We start from the raw sequence: 19780 nt of genomic DNA, 5'->3' as shown, positions 1-19780 counted from the left end.
GTTACTCTTATTTTCATAATTTTTACGATGAACGATGAACAGTGTATATTAACAGTGTACCGTTACAGATCTCAATATATTTTTAACGATGCACGCACAAGGTTATGTTCTATAACCTAAATATTTCGCTTCGTACACTCACGGCCCAAGTTTTATTTTGTCTACGCATTACCGTGATAGAGAGTACCGGATCACTGGCTGAATTGAATGACAATTAATATATAGGACAATTATTGAAATATTACGTCTACATGATGGATGAAATAGAATATAAATTAGAATCGACGAATCCTGTATTAATATCGCACGTGAGTTACTCCCTTTTTCATATATCGCAATTAAACGTTTATATTTTTCACTTGGTATTCTATTCCAACTGTATTATGTATTTTTCTACACAGGCAACGTCGAAACTTTTCGAATCCATTAAGAAAAAGAAATGCGATCGACAAACGGACCATATTTCCAAGGTAAAACACGTATTCGTTCGATTACTATATGATCCAATACATCGTTTTTACTTTTGCGTTAATCAGAGAGGAAATATTAATCTAATTCTGTTCATTCCGTTCATCAATTTATACAGATACCCGAGTTTAAGTTGCTATTAACAAAACGAGATAGTACAAATGTCACGCTCAGCATATCTGCCTGTCAAGCCCTAACTGCTCTGGTTGAAAATGGATTATGGGACATTAACGAGGCTCTAGCTACTTTCATCTCCAGTATCTCTTCTATAAAGTACAGAAATTCATTTAATCCATGAAAGATATTCTTTATCTATCTTTACTGTTCCTTAATATCGTTCTATGTCACATGTTTTAGAAATTATATGGTTGCTACTACAACCATAAGCCATTTACTAATATTAGATTTAAAACGCGATACAGCAAAAGAAAATATATATCCGTTTACATTACATATGCCACAACACCCTTTTATTACCATTTTAACTCAAGATAAACATAGCTGGCAGACTATATTAAGTCAGATGACATTTATTCTGAATCATCAGGATGTTCGGTATGTATAAAAATGTATATACAAATGTTATATATACATACATCATATACATCTATAATTATGCACACTCTTATATCCATATATATATATGTATGTATATTCAATTTCTCCAAATTTCAGAATTAGAGAAAATGGCGTGAAAATGTTACGACCAGTATTTTTGTATGTTTTATGCAATCCTTCATCAGATTCGTTGGATTACTGTATGCAACAAATTTGGCAATTGTTAATTAGATCGAGACACAGTACATATGTACAGACAGAAATTTTACTTTGGATGTGCACAGCGGAAATCCATTGTTGTATAAATACAAACTATAGAATCTTAGAGCTTGCAGAAAAAGCTGCATCAGAAGGAAACAGAGAATATTGTACAGCTTTGTTGCCGATGATTGTATCCTTAGTTATACAATTACTAAAGCAAGGTTCTGATCCAACACCAAATTTTCATGTTATGTTGTTTATCATAGACCACTGTGATAACTATATTGGGAATCTTGTGCTAACATTAATGGCAGAAGTAATTACTTTATGTCCAGCTATTTATTTGTATACTACTTTGCAAATATGTAAGTATTTTCCGGTATTTTCCACTATTTATAAGAATTTTCGATTTTTACCGATTTTTCAAAATATGCTTTTTATGATAAATTTATCACATTATAGGTACGATGATAGCAAAGAAAATGTCTTACAATGATATATTTTTCTACACTTTGATAGCATCTATTCTAAAATGGATTGCATATCCATCCGTATTGTGTTCTGAGGCACTAGACATGGCGAGAGATTTAGCCAGCGAGATGTTTACAAGAACGAAATTAACGTGCAATAATGAAACGATATTCTCAAATAAATTTTTTACAGTGTTTACTAATTCCGACCCATACATACAATTCTACACGGAGCTGGTGCATTGCTTGAATATCTGGAACCAAAATGATATTCTATCATGGTTGAACAACGTATCATGTGTACCAACTTACTTAAAAGATAAATGTAAACTATTGATATCTGGTCTCCTTCTACAGTCAAACGAGCCACAAATAGTTCAACTGTGCTGTAATATACTCGTTGATGTTAGCAGAGAAAGGACAAATTTTGGATCGCACGTGCTCTCATTGGTATTGCATAAATTAACCAAATGTAAAAGCAGTATAGAATCAAAATGTTTGTTACTGGTAATGCCTGAGCTTATGATTACGAAAGAAAATGTCCCAATCGTTAATCATACCTTGAACGGGTTGTTAAACGGTGACAAGCAACTGAAATATTTTATAATCGAATTATATTTGAAAGCATTGAAAAAAGAACCGAGATGTTACAGATTTCTCTTTGCCGCAATAATCAAAGTAATGGAAAGCGATCTCTCCTGGTATTCGGATGCAACTTGTGCAAGAGCTATGAAATATATTTGTGAAAATTATCCTGAACATGGGGAAAAATTGGTACCATTGATATTACAGATATTAAATCGTTCGACGGATACGAACGGCGGAACCGCAAGCGCACTCGCGCTTGGATGTATTTCTGCTCTTTACAAAGCATCCGTAATAGACATTTGTTCGACATGGAGAGTGCTATCCCCAAAAATGGAAAAAGAAAAGCGGTCTATTGTTTTAGAAAGCTTGTGCGAACTACTTGCTGATGTTGCATTCTATGCACCTTCTCAATGCCTCGAAGAACACGACCATCAATTAATCGACGATATCGTATCGAAGTTGTGGAAATACACGACATGTAATGATGTAAAGGTAATCAAAGCTGCGCTTAAAGCTCTAGCTTCGTACCGTCTCGAACAATTATCCTTGAAAATATTACCAGTAGAATTTAGATATAATCTCGTACTACCAGCTACGTATGCGAAAATTCCAACCGACACGGTAAAAAAGCCAGAGGACGTGCTTCCGTATATACCTGGTATTTGTTGGATCCAAATGCTTCAAAATATAAATAAAATGACTTTGTCAGCAGCCGGAAACCTTTTAATTTCCTTCGTGATAGAAGAAGTAAATAGCTTCCGATCCGGCATGTACAACTGGCCTCAAGGGGAGCCGCAAAATTTTAAATATTTACCAGACAAAAGCGTAATCAGAGCGGTCGGTGAATATTTGAGGAAAACTAATAAGTTTGATTCGAATAATCATTGTATTGTTACGGAATGCCTACGAATATTCGCTCATAAATATCCGAAACCATTACCTAATGTAAATTGGAGTTTTTTGAAGGATACTTTTCACCTATCAGCCGAAGCAAAGCAATATACTCTTTCTATCGCGTGTCATCATGCGACGGTATCTTTATCTGCTAAATCTTTTATAGAAGATTATCTATTGACGTATAAATCTGTAAACGATGCAGAAGATTTCATTTGGAAAGACAATGAACACCCGATATTGTATTCAAATCTCGAGTACTTGTGTCAAGCTGTACAACCAAATATCATTAAACGGTTCTTAGAAACTACTTTAGAATGTGCAATTAAAAAAATGAACGAAGATTCGATACAACCGTTTCATTGTATCATGTATTCATATGCTCAGGCATTAAGAAATCCAGAAATATGCCATGCTAACTCTACACTGCTTTCTACCATGCTGGAAGAACTTTTGGACAAAATAGATTTAACGTGCGACCGTTTCTACCCTTGTTTCACGGCAGCTTTGGAATTACCAGTGGAGCATTTAGAAAGAACTACATCTCCTAAAACGTGGTGGGAATCAATGGCCAGTAAATTAAAGAATGCGATCGCGATTAGAGCCGAATTGTCTTTAAAAAAGTCAAATTCCGAAGCCTCCTTAAAGTGGTTGAACGAAATCATCGGTGAAACTTTCGCTTCTACGTTAAGGTAACATTCTTGGTCATTATTGTAATCTTTCTGATACATCAAACATGTGAATAATCACGCGTCTTAATATTTTTTATTAAAGTGTGCAAACATATTTTTTCGAAATTATACAAAAACTACAAGCCAATATGCAATTCGAAAGATCCAGTTCAAATTGGATTCTGGAGCTTATGACACAAGTTCAAGGATTTTTAATGGACTCATCACAAAATCATAATAACAAAATACAATTCTATTGTAATGTTTTATTTATCTCTGTGATAAGCTTGTCTGGCATAGACTCCATTTTAATGAAACGAGATCTAGTGATTAAATCGGAAAATGTCAGAATAAAATTATTTCCTCAAGCTCTAACACTTCTTTCCGATAGAGAGAATTGGAAACATGCAATTCCACAGGTATTCACGATTACTTTTATTTCTATACAAAACGATCCAACTAGCGTCCGAATGATAATTTAACAATTTAATATTTTTTTTCTTCATTAGAAGTTATATAGTTATTCTAGAATTAACAGTCTATTAAAGATATAATATACCTCTTTCAGATGATGGAATGGTTAAATTATATGAGGATGAATCATATTTCTGATACATATAAATATACGTTTCATCGGGCATTAATTTCTTTAAGACATAATTCATATTATAAAAATGTATGGAGTAAATATTTATCGATTAAAACGGACATCGATATTTAACCGCAAGTTGGAACAAAAAACATGTCCGTTACTGCAAATTTAAGGTATGAAGTTAAAGAGAGCAACATATTTGTGAAATACCATTAAAACAAAAGTTGAAAATGTATTTCACTTACTTTCAATCCCATGTAATGTAAAGACTGACAATTCTGAATAAACATATCGTCACATGTGTTGTATGTGACGACTTTCATAATGCTAAACAGATGTTTCGCTATTATCCAACATCATCACGGTTAATGTATTCGGACGTGATCCAGTCAATGTTTGATCTTCCAGTAATTTCATCTTGGGTTCTAATATATTCCGTTTCGTTTCAATGTTTTTTTTTATAGGGGTGCGACTTGGACTAGATTTCCTACTGCTTGGATATGATTTTAATAAACGAGCCCTATGGGAACATTTAAGGACACCATGTTTTTGTCTCATTATATTATAGCACAACATACTACAAACCTTAAATTTACATTCCATAATTTAAAAGAATCATACTTACGCGTCCATTAACTTAAGGAATAAACGGGTATATACTTGATATTCCTCATCACCAAATTCAGTCGGATCATGTCGTGCATGTTCATATAAATCGCAGAACTGATGAATTAATCGTTGTCCACTTCCATTTAATGGCGTTGCCAATATGGCAAGTAAATATGCACGTAAATTTTCAGATGGATGTCTTTTTAAGCAATTATCATATTTAGTAATTTCAGCTTCTACAAAAAAGATTGAAAATGAGTCTGAACATAAAGAGTCTGTTTACCATAATAAATATAATTATACCCAAGGTCTTAACATCATCTACAGCTTTTAATCTGTAGTAATGAGGTGAAACCTGTCCTCGAGGAGTTAAAATAAATCTTGGATCGCTAATAAGTTGTGGCTCGTATTGAATTCTTGGTATTACTTCTATTCGTCTTTCAATCTCTTTCTTCAGTGACTAAAAGATTGAAAATATACTGTGTTTTGATATGTATATATGTATATGTGCATATAGACACATGTGTTCAAAATAGTGAATAATTGTATAGCATAATTAAAATATTTTGTTTTTAACTAAAAACAAGCATTAATTTTCAATGTAAATGTAATATATATACATATTTGTAGATGTAAATAAACTTAACCTCTACAATTTCTCGTACCTTTCGTGCATCATGCCCGATAGGGATATGAGGGCCACGGCGTGATCGTAATGCAAATCTCATAATTTGTCGTTTTGCAAATATAAACAGTAATAATATTGTTAGTACTCCAGCCGCAATAAAAATAACGATTGTCACACCGGAAAGTTCTTCCGTCATGTTTTTCCCATTCGTACTTGTATAAAAATGTTAACTCTTATGCGCACGCGTTTCATATTTTGATTTTACATCTCCTATACCCCTAATTTTTAGATTGGAGAATAAATATAATTATAGAGAAAATAAAATTTATTATAATTTGTGGTTTGTAGTATTTACATAAGTTATATAGATTTTAGTACATTTTGAATAGGTTTTTTATACAATGTTTGATTAGTATTTGCTATTTCCCATAATGATTGTTTTTGTTCATCTGAAAATTTAATATTTGATTTTATAAGTGATAATACAAGCTTCCCAAAATTTTTATCCTTGGCAAAGTCAACCGTTTTCTCAAATAATAACTGTATAAGTTTGTCATTTGTGGTAATATCTGTCTTAGTATTAATCAAAGTACGTAGGAAAGAAAGATGCCATGATTTGAGTTCTTTCACATGTGATAAATATTCTCTGTAAAAATGATACCGCTCAATTGCTAACACTTTAGATTCTTTTGCAGTTTAATTGATTAATAATAAGATTAGTACCTACGTAATAAGAACAATACGTCTTTCAGGCTCAAAAGTATTTACTATAGCATCAATAATTGTTGTGTCTGTTAAATCAAGGTTTAAAAGGGGAATAAAAATAAACTTCTGAATATCATCTGGAAATTTCTGAGTGCTCTCTATCAAAGCAGATAAAAGTAATCTGGAAGGTTCTTTCAAAGCAATAATCTGCAATGATATTCAAACATTATTAGCCATGTTCGTGAAAAAATTTATAGAAGCAGTCTAATTCATTATAGATTAATATCATTCAAACTTCACCTTTGGTAATAATAAATGGGTATAAAATGTTTCTGCGTATTTAACTCGTTGTTCCAAAGTCATATTATTCAAAGAACAACATAGATTATATGTACCCAGCATAGTTAGTTTCTTTTGTAAATCACAGACTATTTCTTGAAATTCTGCATCTGTTAAATTCTCTAATTGATTTAAATCCAATTTTCCATTAGCACATTCCAATTCTTCAAAAAGATATTCTGTGATATCAAGTTTTGGTACACACTCCTGTTTAATATTTTTATCGCAGAGCTTATCAAGTTGTGTAAAATAAAACTGAGTAGATGAAAATTGATCCGAAGTGTTGGATAAAATATCATTACAATCATTATTGCTTTCGTTTAAAGCTTCTTCTACATCTATATCTGTTACTCCTTTCTAAGTGAGATAATGCAAACTTCAATATTATTTTCCTTAAATATAATTATATTTCCTAATACAACTATTAATACTAACCTTCCTAGTTACTATTTGCCATAAAGGATCAGCTTGAATTATATCTTGTTTCAATTTCTCTTTAATTACTATTAACTTTTCCATGGTGTATTGGGATAATACATAATTTTTTAAAATATTTTCCGGATTCATATTTTTAATAATAAGTCAATTTAAAAAGAGATACTTTTATTGTATTATGTATTAAAGAAAATATAAGAAAATTTTACTTAAATAAAATAAATTATAATTGGAGAGAAAGGAAAAATTTTATTGCAAGTAAAAATATATTAAATCTCGTACATAATAAAATTATACATTTACGTCATATCCTAACGATACGTTTGTGTCAAGTAGTGTCAAGTAAACCATACCACCTGTTGAGTAGCTTCATGACAGTCAAGAGGTTAACAACGAAATAACAGTGTGCCCGCTAATAAATTTTATTTAGAAGTGATAATATCATGAATACAAATGAACGCATATAACTTTTTGTGAAATAAAAAAAGGATATTCAAGTTGAAAAACGTACAGGAATCGAGATAGTGTAAGTCTTGCAGGACTAAATTAATTTAAATATTTTAAACAAGGAAATTTATCTGAAATGTGGATCCTATACGCATGTAAATATTTTGTTTCAAAATATTTTACATTATTCAATTGTATTGCAATTAGCAAAAAGAGAATGCTGCTTTTAATATGAAACATAATTCTTTTAAAACTTTCGCGCTTTTATTGCTTTTGGATATTTATAAGTAATAAACGTTATTTGAAATGTTACACTTTTATTACGGACAATGTGTTTCTGAAATGATTCATACTGCATTTATATCAAGTTCCATGAGAATGAATTAGCATAAATTAAGCAATTAAAATAATGTTACAAACAATGAGAGGAAATCTTTGTCTATTTCAAATTCGGCTATTTAAGTTTTGTGTACTGATAACTACTACTCGCGATAACATCATTGCGACGAACTTTCACTTCTGGAAAACCCAGATTATCTTAAGGTTATTAAGAATCATATTCATATTCATATCATTAATATTTCTAATTAATGTTTTTTGTTTGTAACTATTTTTATAAATTTTGGTGTCTAGATATCGTCGGTTCAGAACATAATGCATGAATAATAAGGAAATACAAATTTTATTAAAAATAACGATTTTTGGGGGAAAATTTCCTTAACTCAATATCCAAAAGGAAAGGTAAGGATACGAATGAAGAATATGCAAAGAAAATATTGTTAAATATCTGATATTTTAATTAAAATAAGGTAAATAATCCATTCCATCGAATTGATCTTTATATCGGTATAATATAAAGAATTGAAATATATGCGATTATAAAAGTTGTATAATTATGTAATAAAGAAATTAACAAATGGATATATGTAATTTGTTACGTCCATATTTTTCTTTTTTCGAATTGACTTTATATTTATAAAATATATTTATTTCGTAGATTACTTTATCAGAAAATGTAGTATTCATTAAATATGATGGTAATGAAAATATAAAATTTATATTATGATACTTCTATCATAGAAAAAAAGATAGCGAAGAGATACTTCTTTTGAACGGCATTTGAATTTCGAGGAAAATGCCAATACTTTCAAATTTATCTCATCGTTTTCATATGTTAACAACCGATGCGAAACCTGATCCACCACGAATACCGATCGAAGGATATACTCACAATTTAGAACCAAATACAATAAACGGTGATGAAACGAAGACGACCAAATTCGAATCTGTTCCAATTACTACAGAACCGCAATTGGAATTAAAGAACGTAACGTCCCCGGAAAAAGACGACGCAGTACCTATTACGAATGCCAAGTCTTCTACCGAAAAACAAGATCTGAATGATACGAAAGGTTCCCAAGATGATGCAAAAGAACGTAGAAAACCAAATATTAAAACGAAAACAAAATCGAAACAACGCAAACATTGTACGCAAGTATTATTCACTCTTTAAACTTGGAAAAAATCAAATTTGTTAAATTTGTTTGTATTAAAGCGATCATGTTTTACTTTATAGCACAAGGAACACATGTAGTGAATTACAATATAATTAATTCAAACGGTGTAAAAATTGGCTCTAAAACTAGTTACATTTGTAATATTAATCAATTTGCTAAGAATAATTCTCATGCATCAGAAGAAACATGGACAAAAAATATTCGACAAATGCCAGCAGAAGTAGAACGTTTACGTACTTGTACTGACGAAATTAATCTAGATGATATATTTATAATTAAAACTTATATTGGACATGGTTGGAAAGATGTTGCTAGAAAATTGTTATATTCGGACGGTCAAATTGAACAATTTGAAGAAAATTACAAATTTAGGGGCATAAGTGAAGTAAATTTGATTCCGATATACTATTTCTTGTTTATATTCTTATCTGTATCATTGCAAGTTTCTGTACTAATGACCATATTTCTAGGTAATTTATCAAATATTTCTGGACTGGAAACAAGCTAATACAAAAAATGCAGATATTGGTAATTTGATAAACATTTTATGGATTTGTAAAGAATACGATTGTGCAATACGATTAGCTGCTGCTCGCAGCCAGTCGACATAACGCTTTTTAACTGTATCTTTGTAACAGTAAATCTTTGAACAATTTATTTTTTAATCGAATATATTTCACAAGTAATTATCATATTTATTAGTCGGAAACGAAAATTATTTTTAGTTGTATCCAACTTATATTAATTATAATAACTAGAGTAAAAAGTTAACTGCTGTTTTTATCTGTAATGTATATTGTATTAAAGAATCGTTTTAATAAATAAATTCTAACGAATTCAATATAATATTTATCGTAATACAATCCTATAATATAATCTTCTAATCTTATAATAACATTAATCTTAATTATGCATGTAGTTATCGTAGAACAACATACAATTAATGCAAATATCACTATAAAGCAGCATAAGTGGGCGTTTCATGGGCAAGGAAAGCTGAGGACAAAGTCACGGATAGTACCGTGAGTCGCAACAGACACGGTTATGTAGATATATATTTTCCAGGACCAAATATCTTATTCTTAGGATATCCATTTGCCCACGAAAGCGTAGCTTATCATCCGCCGATTGCTGCTTTGCTTAAGATAACTGCAGTTTTGCATTAGCAACTATGTATAATCTTTCACTGTTTAGTGTTCAGAAATCCATCTTTTTCTTAAATGTAATTATTTAATATATATATTAAATGTACAATTATGCCATATTGTATAACCATTATAAAATGATTCACTTTATCTCTTTTCCTTTCTCTCTCTGTACATACAGATATACAGGTACTTAAAATGATTATATTATATTTCTAGTACATATACAAATAGAAAATATATGCGATTAATGTATAATTAATATATATAAGCAATTCAAAGAAGTAATATAAATAAGAAATACAAAAAATGTTTTCAAATAATACATACATACATTTGTAACATATTTTTTTTTCTTTCCTAATTTCTTTTTTCCCCTTTTTTACCAAAAATTAAATCTTTGCAATTTTCAAATTGTGCAACCATTTCTTGTAAACTTTTATTTCCATCTATTATTAAAACTGGTGCTGATACACTAAATAGTGTCTGATGATAAAGCCACTCATCGTGAATATTATGAATTTGCTGTAAATATTCTAATGATACACAATTTTCTTCTTTCCTCGCTCTTGTTTTCATTCTCTGATATACAACATCCGGTGATGTCCTCAAATAAACTGCAATATTATAAAAATAATAACTAATATTATTATCAATAAGAAACATATAATTTATGTTATGCCTTTATGATAACATACTTATTAAATCCGTTACTATATTAGCATTCTGCATACACCAGTCATACCAATCTTCTAAGACCACTACTTCCACATCTTGTAATAGTTTAGAACGTTTCATATTTTCTATAAAGCACCTCGAGCTAAATACTGATCTTTCCATAATTTTATAAGGCATTCCAGATTCGTAAGTATGAAGTTGCAGCATTGTTAATTGTACATAGGATTGGAATAAGAAACTATAGCGTTTAGGATTTGTGTACATTAATTCCTAAATATTTTAAGCGAATATTTATCAATGTTACATATATTTTTATATGAATAACAATAAATCTATATTCAATAAATAATCTTACCAATAAATTTGTTCCAGCAACATTTCTCCAAAGTTCTACTGGTTCTTGTAAAACGGTTGTATTGTTAAATTGTTTAAAATGACTTAAGAATGTTGTCTTACCACTTCCTATATTACCCTCTATGCATACTGTAAATGGTCTCTTATACAATTTGCAAACAGAAGTAGTCATTTTTATTAGTAGAAACAAAGATTTGCCTTAAGAAAATACAAAAATGCGTTATCTTGTAGTAATGATGTTGTAGTAATGAATTGTTTTATTTTTATATGAAATATATGAAGTACTAATTATTAAAAATATCGTATTTATATTTAATATGATTACACGTAACTACTATGTCGCAGTGACATTGAAACATTGTTTGAGAAATTTCCCGCGTAAATTTTCTGTTCAGCTCTTTTACTGGTAAGTTCTTTTAAAGAGCGACGCACATGTAGATAGAAATAGTAGCTCTATAATTTGTCATTCTTCAAATTATCTTTGGTTGTCTTTTATGAAATTAATACTTACCTAATGAAGTCATGATTGAGTAATTTTTTTAATCAATTTATGTTATTACATTATAGAAGAATAAAGGTTTTATTTATATTTTTAATCCTCGAGCATTTTATATTTTCATTTACCGCATAACCATTACGTAGTTGTATTAAAGATTGGTTCAAACTTTACTATTACGTGCACTATAATGAATTAAATGCTATATTGCGCAAGTTAAAGTATTATTTCATTATATACACGGATATGCAGTTGTATTATTTTTATTACAAAAAAAATGTATCTGAAACAGTGAAAACTGTTAAACTGAAATATTTATTATAAGCTAGGGGAAATAAATATACTCTATTATTAACATGTATACAAAATAAAATAAGATTTGGAATTTTGCATTTATAAGTTAATAAAAGCATGTAGTAAATAATCAAAGTTGTTGAATAAAAAAATGGAATAATCAAACTAACGTATGTATTTATAAGGCATATATACATCGATGGCCATGATATATGTATATACATGTACATGTGTATACATATAGTTTTTCTATCAACAGATATGAGTTTGTTATATCAGTTGGTTGTTAGGAAAATGCAAGTGACTTACATTTTAAATGATGATTTAACGAAATATTTTTAGATACCTTTCAATTATTAGTCAGAATATTATATTGTATTTTTTCTTACGGATTTTTGATGAATTCTATATCTTGCTTCTAAATAATTAATTTCTTAAAATGATTTAAATAACATTGTATATTAAACGTACGCACAACATGTAGTATATGTAGGGTAATCATAAATATTTGATGTTGAAAAACAAAATTATGAAACAACCAGTTAATTCATAATCATTTATTTTTACTGAAATTCTATTATAATTGGAACAATGCGAAATTTTTTGGGCGATGCTATAATATGGTAAGTTTTAAATACGAAATTGTTGAAATAATGAAACTGCCATACATTAACATTATGATTCCCTTTTTATTTCTTTTCTTCTTTCTTTTCTTCTCTCTTCTAAAAAATATAGTACAAATAAATAAAATCCTTGGATGATATTTTTGACTTATTAATATAATTTTTTTTGTAGCATATTGTTACTACTTTCAGTAAGCCTTATATTTGGAGCTAGTGAAATTATTAAGTCTTTTGTGAATACTGGAGAAAATTTTTTAAAAACTTCCTCCTATAATTGGATTATTAAATTATGCTTAAATTTATTGAGTTATGCTACTGTATTATTGCCAGGTTGCCTCATATACAAATATGTTCGTCATACCAAATATATCCAAAGGGGAGGTAAGTGATAGGATATATTAATCAAATGAAAAGAATTTATGAACTTTTATTTAAAATTGTGATGCTTTTAAACAGGCAAAGGGTGCATACCCAAACTAGTACATTTATGTTTTGTGGGTCAGTATGAAACAGGATTACTGGATTCATCTTCTTATACATCTACGCCATCGAATCATAGCCAACGTACTTTTACACAAGATGCTTTGTTACTCCTATATTGTTTTTTTGGGTTGCAAATTAGTTATTTAACATGGGGTTACTTACAAGAAAAAATAATGACGCAGGTATAATCTGTTATATAAAAATACACACACACACACACACATACACACATATGCATACATACCATACATTGATAAAGAAATTTATGAAACTCGAAGCAAGGAATGTTTTACAATGAATTATCTTTGAGAAATTATACATTTGGACAAATGTGAAATAACAACATTAACAATTTTCAAGTACATGTTAATATGGGATAATGCCCATCATGTACTAAAAAACATTCTTAACTTAGAGTTTGGTCATTGCTAGTCACTACTTTTAGGATATCCAAGGTTTCTGTGAAGCAAAGATTTTTAAATTTGCAATTCTATTTTCTTGAATATAGACTTTTAATACTGTTTCGAGATGACGTTTAAAATGTAGGTTGCAAAATTCATAATATGTTATAAGTATGAATAGTCTAGTTTAATATTATACAATCATTAAAAATCTTTTATGAAAACATTTAATTTTTCAGGAATATGAAGACGTTGCTGGCAACAAGGATCATTTCCAAGATTCACAATTTCTAGTATTTGTAAATCGAATTCTTGCATTCTTAATGTCAGGGTTGTATTTAATAATTCAAAGACAACCACAACACAAAGCACCTCTTTATAAGTATGCATTTAGCTCCTTATCAAATATCATGAGCAGTTGGTGTCAATATGAAGCTCTAAAGTATGTTAGTTTCCCAACACAGGTATTCATCCGTTTAACATTTTGTTTTTTATTTCTTGGTTCGAGAATTTTGTTTGGTAATTACGTCTAATTAAATATGGTATGTACATTTCAGGTATTGGCAAAAGCTTCGAAAATAATCCCAGTAATGATAATGGGAAAAGTAGTTTCACATACCACATATGAATATTATGAATATGTTACAGCTGTATTCATTTCTATTGGAATGACATTGTTCATGTTAAATAGTTCAGATTACAAAGGCGGTGAGTGTTTTTTGTCATTTAGTGTAAATCTACTAATCTTTCTTTTCTCTAATTATTGTTTCAATGCTTTTAGATGGAGCTACAACTATATCTGGTATTATTCTCTTAGGAGGCTATTTATTATTAGATAGTTTTACAAGTACCTGGCAAAGTGCATTATTTGATGAGTATGGGGTAACGAGTGTGCAAATGATGTGTGTAGTTAATATGTTCTCTTGTTTATTAACTGCAATGTCTTTATTTCAACAATCAAGTTTCCCTCTTATATTTTCCTTTATGACAAAGGTAATTTTAATTAATTACGGTAATGATAGCAACAATCTCTGATATAACTTTAATATTCTTATTATTACACAGTATCCTAGGTTCATTGTGGATTGCTCACTTATATCAATTTGTTCAGCAAGCGGTCAATTGTATATCTTTTATACAATTTCTAAATTTGGTCCAGTGACGTTTGTCATTATGATGACTATAAGACAGGTAATTATTTTGTTAAATATATTGCTATTAATAAGATAAACAAGCTTAAGAGGTATCGTTTTCTTCCTTTTTCAGGGTTTGGCTATATTATTATCTTGTTTGGTATATCATCATCGTGTGACAGTCATTGGTATCATTGGCATTCTACTAGTATTTGGTTCGGTATTCTTACGAATGTATTGTAGCAATCGATTACGTGCAATAAGAAGACGTAGGGCTGCGCAAATAGTATAAAAGTTAATTATGGAAACAAAAAGGCATAGGTACAAATTTCATTAAATTTTGTACATTTCTTTTTTAAATGTACATAAGTTTTGCTAGATATAGTTAAAAAACAGTGATTAATTCATATTGATTATACTATTTTGACATTTTTCATATATATTTTACAAGCACTGGAGGAAACAATCAATTATTTTTAAACATCCAGTTTTCAAATCTGTTATTTGATAATGTACTAATGTACTTTTAAGTAGAGTACTTTTAAATACACATACATACATACATATATATATATATATATATACATATATATATATACGTATATACATATTAAAAATAATTAGACAGAAAAATGCATTATTTATTTAAGAAATATTTATTTTATTATAGACAAAAAATGTCATTTTTACAAGAAAAGTATTAATAAAAAACATATTGATTGTACGATTTATTGTCTACAAAGTTCATTTATATACAGGAATTTTGTAGGATATTAAAATTGGAGATTAAAAGCATACTCATTCATAGATTAGATCATTTTTAATTTTTATTAATATCCAGAAACATACAATATGATGCAATCAATTAAAACTCTTAAGTACTAATGAGGTTGTTTATTCTTCTGGAGATGAAGGTTTGTAAATAGCAATGAGGCACAAGATAGAAATGATTAACTCAGATGCTAGAAGTACCAATTGTATGCTACAAAGAATCACTTCTAGTCTGAGCACATAATTTTGCCAAATTAGAAAGTATAACGTTGCCAAGGAGCTGGGTACAGTTAAAATAACTCCGATAAGAATTGGTAATCCATGTTCTGTCAAATTCCCTTTCCTTCCAAAATAAATTCTGGCTCCTTCTGTGATTATAAGTAAGAACAAAAGCGCAAACTCTGCCAATGTTGTATTTGTGCCAGGTGAAGGTAGATTCGCAGCTTTAAAAAAGCCCATACCCAGTTCACATATAGCAAACATACCAAAATAAAACGAGTTTAGATACATAAGAATTTCGTATGTTAAAGATGAACTGGCTATTGTAGGCATTCTACAATGACTCTTTAACACTGTGAGAAACCTTATGCTTATTAAGTTCTATCTAATATTAACTCATTCTGTTTTAATGTACCTAATTATGAAAAATGTTGGTCCATATCCATTATAATTCGTACCTTCTCGATTAAGTATATACAATGCTTTTTCCGTTCATTTATTGAATATCTTTTATATTCTTCCTTTTTAACTTTAAAAATTCATTCTTAGTTTTCTATGCTACAAAGACGATGTCATTGGAGGTTACCTTCCGATTTTATTTTTGAATATGTCACAACATGCGTGCATATATGAATATTCAGATCTAGAATAACGTTTGTAGATTATTCTAGCGAATTGTCGATAGAAGGTGTTTTTAGTTAACTACTGATCATAAATACATAAAACGAAGATCATAAAGATCAAGTTTGGTTAAGAAGGTATAAATACAACCGAATTTTTTAGAAGTAAAGTAGTGTAGTAATCATTTCCACTGTTTTTTTTTTAAGCTTTTATCTTTCGTTACGTTTCCTTGACTATACATTTAGTATTTCAGTTAAGAAAGCTTATATATCGAAGAAAAGTTTAGCAGACACCCACTTTCACGAAAGGAATAACAACCGACTCGTGATTCACATATCGTGAATATACCGAGCAGTGCTACCAAATGAGGAAACAAGAAATGTACGTAATTTGATTACAAAATTTGAATAACATATGTATGTACTTTAACATGCATGTATAGATTTCGGAGGTACATTAACATGACTTCAGTATATAATATTGAATGTTAATATGTATTTTAACCTTTACAAATAGAAGTTGTTATGTCTAAAACGATATCTTTATCGAAATATATAATTTGAATGAACCCCTAAAGACTATGAAAGAATGGATTAATTCAAAAAATGTTTATCAAAAAGTTTATAGAAGTAATCGATGGGTAATCTATTATGACAGAGCCACCATCCGAGTGCGATGAATGATCTGCGATGGCTTTCTATTCGAACTTTTCAAGAGCATTTCGTTTCAACAAATTCCTTCAAAATCTTGGAGAAAAGTGGCAAAGAAAAAAATATGTAACCCCGATACGATTTCATCGATCAATAGCAAGAAACGTTAGCAATTTTGAAAGTTCGAAGCGAGTGGTTAAAGCTGTTCTCATCTTGTCTTACAAGCCTCAGCATCGAACGCAAATTTATGAAAACGATCTGTTGGCAAAGAATACGGAATACGAAAGTTTTTTTGATATAATCTTAATCGTGGCAAGAATTCTTGTGATAGGTTCTATTCTTACTGGATTGACTGTCATATATTTGATCACACGTTTTACACATGGACACGTGTTTCCGATAATCCTCCGGAAAGGTAATTATTCGTTAGTCAAAGGAAAACATATATCGATCGCAGGTTACAATTGCAGGTATCGAATTTCTCGGGCCAATTTTTATAAAATTCGGTCAATGGGCGTCAACAAGAAAAGATTTGTTTCCTGAAGATGTTTGTCGTACGCTGTCATTATTGCAACATAACGCTTCCGCACATTCTTGGATTTATACAAAGCAATTGCTTAAAGCCATATACGGCTCGAATTGGAGGAATATATTCGTAAAATTCGAACACGAGATGCCTATCGGATCAGGGTGTTGTGCTCAGGTATAACAATGAAATTGGATCGATCGAGTTTGATTGATAGATTGTATTTTGTCCGTTCATTCGATTTGATGAATCTGTCTAACCGGCAGGTGTATAAGGCATGGGTAGATTTGAATGCTCGAGTGGATGTAACGCGAAAACCTCAAATACCTGCATTTATTCAAAGTAAGCCATTTAAGTACGATCCTTTCTTTTATCTTATCTAACACATTGCTACACGTGCCTCTGGTCAAACTTCAACGAAATTTCCAGTCACACGAAAAATAAAAGCTCTAATGCTTCCGTAGTTCTTAATACGTATATATATAAATGTATAATATGTCGTGAATCTTGTTGCAGTTATCGAATACTTAAAATTTGGCTCGTTAATCAATTTCATTGGTAAATATACGAAAAAATTAGTTTTACTATATCGAATTGTAAACATTCACACGATATAAAATAATTTCAGAGAAAACGTTGAATATTGACGAAACAGATAAGAACGTTAATGCATATGTAAGTCGGAAGCTACAACCAGTAGCGGTTAAAATTTTACATCCTGGAATTAAAGGACAACTAAGGTATGAGATATACCATGGTGTAATGGAAAATAATAACCAATCTTCCTGAATCTCTGGATCGTTTTTCTTTAATTCGTTTAATTTAGAAGAGATCTTTGCATAATGAGAGGGATTTGCAAATGCGCGACATATATCGTGCCCCAATTGCAATGGCTCAGTCTTAACGATTGCATCGATGAATTTTCACAAATAATGGAAAATCAAGCAAGCTTTACGTTCAAGTTTAATTGCTTAGATCTTATAGAGCTATTTAAAATATTTTTCCTTATACAGTAACTGTTTTGTAAAGGTTGACATGAATTTGGAAGCACAGAATTTGATTCAGTTTTCGAAAAATTTTTCGAGGAAAAAGGATGTCATATTCCCCCGGCCCTACACAGATTTTACTCAACGCGAAGTTCTCGTGGAAAGTTTTCACGAAGGTTTTCCAATTTCCGATTATCTCGAAGATCACGATACAACATTGCAAGGAAAGCTGGCTAAGATAGGGATTAAAACGATTTTAAAAATGGTATAGTGCGGTCTGTCAACACGATTGGTATCGTGTCGAGTAATTCTCATGGACTTCTTAATTAATTACAATGAAAGTTATCGGGAAAATGGCAGGTGTTTAAAGACAACTTCATTCACTGTGATTTGCATCCTGGTAATATCTTGGTACAGACAAGTCGCGAACCTATTGGAAAGATTAGCGCTTGGTTTTGGAAATTTATTGATCGGAAGTACTTACCGACTTATCCACGCTTGGTCATACTCGATTGTGGTTTGGTAGTGTCTCTGAACGACCGCTGTCGACAAAATCTTAAGAATGTCTTCCGATCGGTGCTCATGGGAAACGTACCTACATATATTTCTTACTTTTACCCTCTTTTTATACCTTTACTTTTTTTCCATTCACTTCTTCATTTATTTATTTCAGGGTGAAATGGCAGCGGAATACATTCTGGAACATAGTTCGCGCGTATCCCCCGACCCAGACGGTTTTAAGAATACAATGAAAGATATCGTAAACTCGCATCTTCGAAGTAGAGTCAATGTAATCTTCAAACATTTTCAAAGACACGAGCGTATAACGCGAGAAATAATGGTCGAAATCGATCAAAACCCTTTCAGAGGAACGTTTGAAAATGTTACAGGTAGACGTGAGTACCGTTGTGACTGAATTGTTTTCCGCGATGGTTCGGCATCGTGTGAAGCAAGACGGAACCTTCAGCAGCGTGATTCTCAGTATGGTAGTGATCGAAGGCCTCGGTCGCAGTCTGGATCCAAATATCGATATCTTCACGGAGGTTGTGCCGTTCATTTTTACAAGTACAGCGTTGTACGACGATTAAATTGTGAAATATCGTTTCGAGTACGAAAACACGTCGGGAAATTTAGGAAACGAAAGAAACGTATCATCTGTTGTCAAGACGATCAAAAGAGGTTCTGGAATCCTAATCCCGAAAGAACCTGTTACTTTGCGATTGTAAAACGCGTTTGCGCGTTCGCATTGTTCCGTTTTTGAAAAATTATATAACATAA

At 30.5% G+C, this 19780-nt stretch overlaps 8 protein-coding genes across 22 annotated transcripts; 4 read left to right on the top strand and 4 right to left on the bottom strand.

Annotated features, from left to right (window-relative positions):
* The first annotated feature begins 166 nt into the window (after positions 1-166).
* Positions 167-5447, top strand: LOC100648746. 2 transcript variants are annotated; one of them, XM_020863224.2, is made up of 9 exons: positions 167-308; positions 402-470; positions 587-741; positions 826-1023; positions 1144-1592; positions 1690-3871; positions 3954-4269; positions 4419-4615; positions 4907-5447. In XM_020863224.2, the coding sequence occupies exons 1-8, from the start codon at positions 252-254 to the stop codon at positions 4569-4571; spliced, it is 3579 nt and encodes a 1192-aa protein (XP_020718883.2). In that variant the 5' UTR covers positions 167-251; the 3' UTR covers positions 4572-4615; positions 4907-5447. The 2 variants fall into 2 exon arrangements, with proteins under 2 accessions (XP_020718883.2, XP_020718882.2); XM_020863223.2 differs by lacking the exon at positions 4907-5447 and having other exon boundaries at positions 4419-4774.
* On the bottom strand, positions 1711-5875 carry LOC100648202 (protein C1orf43 homolog). 3 transcript variants are annotated; one of them, XR_007224220.1, is made up of 5 exons: positions 5717-5875; positions 5355-5511; positions 5068-5287; positions 4688-4962; positions 1711-1951 (listed from the first exon to the last, which is right to left on the bottom strand). XR_007224220.1 is itself a non-coding variant. In XM_012308708.3 (4 exons), exons 1-4 carry the CDS (start codon positions 5873-5875, stop codon positions 4770-4772), a joined length of 729 nt encoding a protein of 242 aa, XP_012164098.2. In that variant the 3' UTR covers positions 4097-4769. The 3 variants fall into 3 exon arrangements, 1 of the variants encoding a protein (XP_012164098.2); XR_007224219.1 differs by lacking the exon at positions 1711-1951 and adding an exon at positions 4097-4602; XM_012308708.3 differs by lacking the exon at positions 1711-1951 and having other exon boundaries at positions 4097-4962.
* LOC105665748 lies at positions 5717-7403 on the bottom strand. Of its 2 annotated transcripts, XM_012308707.3 has the most exons (5): positions 7159-7403; positions 6685-7080; positions 6407-6591; positions 6058-6325; positions 5717-5957 (listed from the first exon to the last, which is right to left on the bottom strand). In XM_012308707.3, the coding sequence occupies exons 1-5, from the start codon at positions 7288-7290 to the stop codon at positions 5928-5930; spliced, it is 1011 nt and encodes a 336-aa protein (XP_012164097.1). In that variant the 5' UTR covers positions 7291-7403; the 3' UTR covers positions 5717-5927. The 2 variants fall into 2 exon arrangements, with proteins under 2 accessions (XP_012164097.1, XP_048262211.1); XM_048406254.1 differs by lacking the exon at positions 5717-5957 and having other exon boundaries at positions 5987-6325.
* A 145-nt stretch (positions 7404-7548) lies between these two features.
* Positions 7549-9958, top strand: LOC100648975 (protein immune deficiency). 10 transcript variants are annotated; one of them, XM_012308705.3, is made up of 5 exons: positions 7549-7684; positions 8239-8346; positions 8686-9092; positions 9182-9507; positions 9593-9958. In XM_012308705.3, the coding sequence occupies exons 3-5, from the start codon at positions 8741-8743 to the stop codon at positions 9731-9733; spliced, it is 819 nt and encodes a 272-aa protein (XP_012164095.2). In that variant the 5' UTR covers positions 7549-7684; positions 8239-8346; positions 8686-8740; the 3' UTR covers positions 9734-9958. The 10 variants fall into 10 exon arrangements, with proteins under 10 accessions (XP_012164095.2, XP_003395628.2, XP_012164094.2 ...); XM_003395580.4 differs by having other exon boundaries at positions 8603-9092; XM_012308704.3 differs by having other exon boundaries at positions 8239-8414; positions 8603-9092.
* LOC100648317 (deoxynucleoside kinase) lies at positions 9898-12260 on the bottom strand. Of its 2 annotated transcripts, none has more exons than XM_048406260.1 (5): positions 11811-12260; positions 11301-11497; positions 10966-11215; positions 10598-10884; positions 9898-10436 (listed from the first exon to the last, which is right to left on the bottom strand). In XM_048406260.1, exons 1-4 carry the CDS (start codon positions 11821-11823, stop codon positions 10628-10630), a joined length of 717 nt encoding a protein of 238 aa, XP_048262217.1. In that variant the 5' UTR covers positions 11824-12260; the 3' UTR covers positions 9898-10436; positions 10598-10627. The 2 variants fall into 2 exon arrangements, with proteins under 2 accessions (XP_048262217.1, XP_020718888.2); XM_020863229.2 differs by having other exon boundaries at positions 10602-10884.
* A 120-nt stretch (positions 12261-12380) lies between these two features.
* On the top strand, positions 12381-15113 carry LOC100649089 (adenosine 3'-phospho 5'-phosphosulfate transporter 1). Its single transcript, XM_003395581.4, has 8 exons — positions 12381-12712; positions 12885-13093; positions 13169-13377; positions 13836-14060; positions 14154-14304; positions 14378-14589; positions 14662-14787; positions 14863-15113. The coding sequence occupies exons 1-8, from the start codon at positions 12681-12683 to the stop codon at positions 15019-15021; spliced, it is 1323 nt and encodes a 440-aa protein (XP_003395629.1). The 5' UTR covers positions 12381-12680; the 3' UTR covers positions 15022-15113.
* Positions 15114-15534: 421 nt separating this feature from the next.
* On the bottom strand, positions 15535-16686 carry LOC100649209 (transmembrane protein 216). Its single transcript, XM_012308713.3, has one exon. The coding sequence runs from the start codon at positions 16050-16052 to the stop codon at positions 15624-15626; it is 429 nt and encodes a 142-aa protein (XP_012164103.3). The 5' UTR covers positions 16053-16686; the 3' UTR covers positions 15535-15623.
* Positions 16633-19497, top strand: LOC100648433 (uncharacterized aarF domain-containing protein kinase 2). The gene is given in 10 exon segments (XM_048406261.1): positions 16633-16721; positions 16998-17405; positions 17461-17693; positions 17783-17858; positions 18033-18074; positions 18145-18256; positions 18343-18460; positions 18546-18842; positions 18845-19093; positions 19176-19497. Coding segments are annotated over 9 exon segments (1746 nt in total). The 5' UTR covers positions 16633-16721; positions 16998-17029; the 3' UTR covers positions 19419-19497.
* The last annotated feature ends 283 nt before the right edge of the window (positions 19498-19780 follow it).

Source organism: Bombus terrestris, chromosome 5, assembly GCF_910591885.1.
Source record: "Bombus terrestris chromosome 5, iyBomTerr1.2, whole genome shotgun sequence".
NCBI lineage: Eukaryota > Metazoa > Arthropoda > Insecta > Hymenoptera > Apidae > Bombus > Bombus terrestris.
Note: the sequence above shows the minus strand (reverse complement) of the source record. Positions and strands in the feature narration are given on the sequence as shown.